General features: G+C 70.8%; 1 protein-coding gene across 1 annotated transcript; it reads right to left on the reverse strand.

Moving 5' to 3' along the window:
- Positions 1–329: 329 nt before the first annotated feature.
- On the reverse strand, positions 330–3,468 carry EMIHUDRAFT_460064 (hypothetical protein; the record flags this gene model as incomplete). Its single annotated transcript, XM_005759248.1, has 9 exons — positions 330–668; positions 861–1,001; positions 1,160–1,244; positions 1,326–1,622; positions 1,698–1,815; positions 1,886–1,934; positions 2,182–2,415; positions 2,665–2,794; positions 3,348–3,468. Coding segments are annotated over 9 exons (1,377 nt in total), but the record flags the coding sequence as incomplete, so codon positions are not given.
- Between the last annotated feature and the right edge of the window lie 531 nt (positions 3,469–3,999).

Below are 3,999 nucleotides of genomic sequence, written 5' to 3' on the forward strand. Positions count from 1 at the left end.
TACCCGGCCGCCGCCGCGCCGGGCGGGTACTGCACGACAGGGAAGTCCATCTCCTCCATCTGCCCGTCGGCGTTGAACGAGATGTTGCTGGTGAAGAACTCGACGAGCGACGTGCTGCGGAGCACGCTCGCCACGGCGGCCGTCTCGAGCGAGCCCGCCCGCTCGATGGCGTCGCCCAGCGTGCAGAGCGCCTATCATTGACGTGTCGTTGTCATCCTCACACAATGCCGTTGTTGCTCGATGGCGTCGCCCAGTAGTGTGCAGAGCGCCGCGAAGGTCGCGGCTCCGTCGCAGAGAGGAAAAATCATTCATTGTTACAAAGTGGCGGAGCCAGTAGTGACGCGGAAGCACACAATGATCAATCGTCAAACCCCACCCCACGCCTCCGCTGTCCGCTCCCGCTCATACGACCCAGGCCGGTGTGCGAGTCAGAGAGCGTCTCAAGCGAGATGAGCAAATCGAGCCTTCAAACGAAGAGCGGTCGCGCTCGCTGCGATAGAGGAGCAGCCAGGTCTTTAGCCGACCTCACAGCGTGGCGGAGAGCGGCACGTCCACCGAGAGCATCAGAATCATGCGGTGCAGCTGCGAGTGGTCGGCCTCGGCCGACAGCGCCGACGCCTGCCGGAACCACATCGCGGCGTCCGCCTCGCTCGAGAGCGGCGAGAGGCCTGCTCGGCGCGGGGAGAGGGCGTGAGGGGCCGCCGCCGCACCCGCCCCACTCGGAAGTGTACCGAGGCAGAGCTCTGAGTGAGCTCTCCCGCCAATCTCGGGTGAGGCCGACCTCGCTTGATCATCCTCTCCGCCACTGACTCTCCGCCACTCTCTCTGCCACCCCGGCTACTCTCTCGGCTACGTCTCACCGAGCGCGAGGCAGAGCTTGGCGAGGAAGGAGGGTGCGGCGAGCTCCATGCTCCCCTCCTCCATTGACCCCGTCGCGCGCGTCGCTGGCGGCGAGGCGCCCGCCGCCAGCCCGCCGCCGCCGCCGCTCCCGCACTGCGCCCCTGGGGACAGAAGGAAGAGATGTCGCCCCACACAGAGAGGTGCGAGGGCGAGCGACCCCTCGCATCTCCGCGTGCGAGACAGGCGGGAGCCTCCGTCCAGAGGGCCAGGAACGTGTCCCCGGGGAAAGGGGTTGGGGGGGGGGGGGGGCGGAGGAGACCTGCTGCGTCTGGAGGCGGTGCGAAGAGCGCGCCCGCCACCTGCCTGCTGGCGACGGGCGACGTCTCGACGAAGGCCTCGACCGCCTACCGCGCACCGCCCACGCCTCGCAAGTGCCTCGCAAGTGCCTCGCAAGTGCCTCGCAAGTGTCTCGAGAGGCGGCCCGCCTCGTGCAGCGCCGCGAGGCTGGAGCGCAGCACAGACATGGACGGGCGAGAGCGCGCCGCGCCGCCCCGCGCGCCGCCGACGCTCATCCGGCCGCCTCCGAGGCCGCCGCCGCCGAGCGCGGCCGGCATCATCCCTCCCGCGCCGCCTCCGCCTCCCCCCGATCCGGCGCGGTTGCCGCTCGCGCAGAGGCCCATCGCGATCAGGGCGCACGCGTAGCCGAGGAGGCGCTCCGCGCACTCGGGCAGCAGCGCGGCCGCCTGCGTCGCGAGCGGGAGCCGCGACTCGACGGCGGTCACCTGTGCGCACCGCACCGCTCCGTGAAGAGAGACGCCCTTCACGCCGCGGCGCGCGGTCCTCGGGCGGACAGGCACCGAGAGGGCCTCTGCCGCCGCCTGGCTGCCCGACTCCGCCGCGGACTCGAGCTGGGCAAAGAAGAGCATCGCGTACGCGCTCAGGCCGTGCCGCAGCTCCGCCTCGCACTGCAGCCACCTGCTCGCGCCCGACACTGTGAGGAGGCGCCGTTCACGCCGCCGCGACGCCGGCCTCGCGCCACGCGCACCCGCCCGCCGCGATGACCACGGACGCGCGGTCCGTCGGCCGCATGTCGCCTGTTCACGCACGCCAAGAGTGGTGAAGAGACGCCCCCTGCACAATCGCGGCTCGGATGGCCTCGTCTCGCCCAGCGATGAGGACCCGGCCCATCTCGGCCCATCTCGGCCCATCTCGGCCCATCTCGGCCCATCTCGGCCCATCTCGGCCCATCTCGCGCTCATCGGCTCATCTCGGCCCATCTCGGCTCATCTCGGCTCATCTCGCCCAGCGAGGCGGAGTCGCCCGGCCGGCGGGCGCCGTCACACGCGCGGTAGCTCTGGTCGGCCGGGTCCGTCGAGCGAGACGACGGCTTGTGGTACGCGTCGGGAGCGCGGCCTCGCGCCTCGCGACCCTGCGCCTCGCGCGGCACGGGGGAGGGACAGCCCGCCCGCACCGGCGGCGGTGACCTCGTCGCCGACCCCCGCTTGCTGGGAGGGGCTGCCTGCGACTGGCGCGCGCCGCCCGACTTGCGGCGGCCGCCCCCGAGCAGGCGGCGCCCTTGCACGAGGAGGGCCCCGAGGGTGCTCGCGCGCTTGGCGCGGGTCCGCCTGCTGAGGTCGGAGGTGTGATGGTGGTGTGATGGTGTGATGGAGGGGGGGGGGGGGGTGATGAAGGTGCCTGCCGAGGTCGGAGCCGCGCTCGAGCCCCTCGTCGAAGGCGAGGCCGAGGGTGACGGTCGCCTGGTGCGGTGCATTCATGGAGGAGGAGGATGTAATGAATGAACCACTCACTCAGGCCGAGGGGGACGGCTGGCAGTCGCCTCCGCGCGGTTGCCGAGAGCGAGCAGCGCCTCGCCGCGAAGCACCAGCCAGCGGGTTGCCGAGCCGGGAGGGAGAGGGGCGAGGGCGCCGCCGTGCTGCCGGAGGAGCATGCTGGCCTGCGACAACAGCAAGAAGAAGACTGAGAAGAAGAAGAAGCAGACGAACGAACGTCAGTCTGCTGCCCAAGGAGCTTGCTGGCCTGCGTCGTCACCGAGACGGCCTCCTCCCAAGACGCACACGAGAGCGCCTGCCGAGAGAGGTCGAGGGGAGGTCGAGGGGAGGTCGAGGGGGGGCTGTCTCCTCCCAGAACAAGATACGAGCCGGGTGCGAGGTACGAGGTGCGGCCGAGGTGCAGCCGAGGTGCGGCCGAGGTGCAGCCGAGGTGCAGCCGAGGTGCAGCCGAGGTGCGGCCGAGGTGCAGCCGAGGTGCAGCCGAGGTGCAGCCGAGGTGCAGCCGAGGTGCAGCCGAGGTGCAGCCGAGGTGCGGCCGAGGTGCAGCCGAGGTGCAGCCGAGGTGCAGCCGAGGTGCAGCCGAGGTGCAGCCGAGGTGCAGCCGAGGTGCAGCCGAGGTGCAGCCGAGATGATACAGCCGAGGTGCAGCCGAGGTGCAGCCGAGATGATACAGCCGAGGCATGCCTGCTCGGCCGCGTCCGCAGCGAGGAGCATCACCTGCCCCCAGTTCTCGGCCGTCTTGTAGTGCTTCAGCGCGGACAGGAACGCCGCCTCCTTTGCGTCGCCGCGAGCGGCCTCGGCGACGATCCCGCGCGCCGTCGCCTGCCAGAAGGCTCGGCTGTGAAGAGACGCCGTGACACCGCTGCCCGGGGGGGCGGCGCGGCGCGGCCTCGTGCACGCGCTTGCGCTTCTCGAAAGGGAGGTTCGAGTAGAGCACGTCGCGCAGCATGGCGGAACGGAAGGAGTACCTGCGGACGTGTCGCGGGCATGTCATGGACACGTCCTGGACGCGTCCTGGACATGCCGCGCGGCATGGCGGAGGGGAGAGGGCACGTCTTCGAGTCGAGCGCGAACTCGAGGTAGCGGTAGCCGCGCAGCTTGCGCAGGCACTCGTCGAGACGCGAGCCTAATGACCTCGGCGACTCTCGCGCCCTCTCGCGCCCTCTCGCGTAGCGGGGGGGCTGGGGCGCGCGTCGAGGCGCGGGCCTTCTGGCTTCATGTCGAGCTGCCGGTGCACGTCACGCAGCGCCTGTTGATTATGTGAGGGAGGAGTGAACGATTGGGCTTCATGTCGAGCTGCCGGCGCACGTCACGCAGCGCCTTGGAAGAGAGGGCGTCGCCCATCGCCGACGCCGTCTGCAGCACCGTC

Source organism: Emiliania huxleyi (genome assembly GCF_000372725.1).
Source record: "Emiliania huxleyi CCMP1516 unplaced genomic scaffold EMIHUscaffold_802, whole genome shotgun sequence".
Lineage (NCBI taxonomy): Eukaryota > Haptophyta > Isochrysidales > Noelaerhabdaceae > Emiliania > Emiliania huxleyi.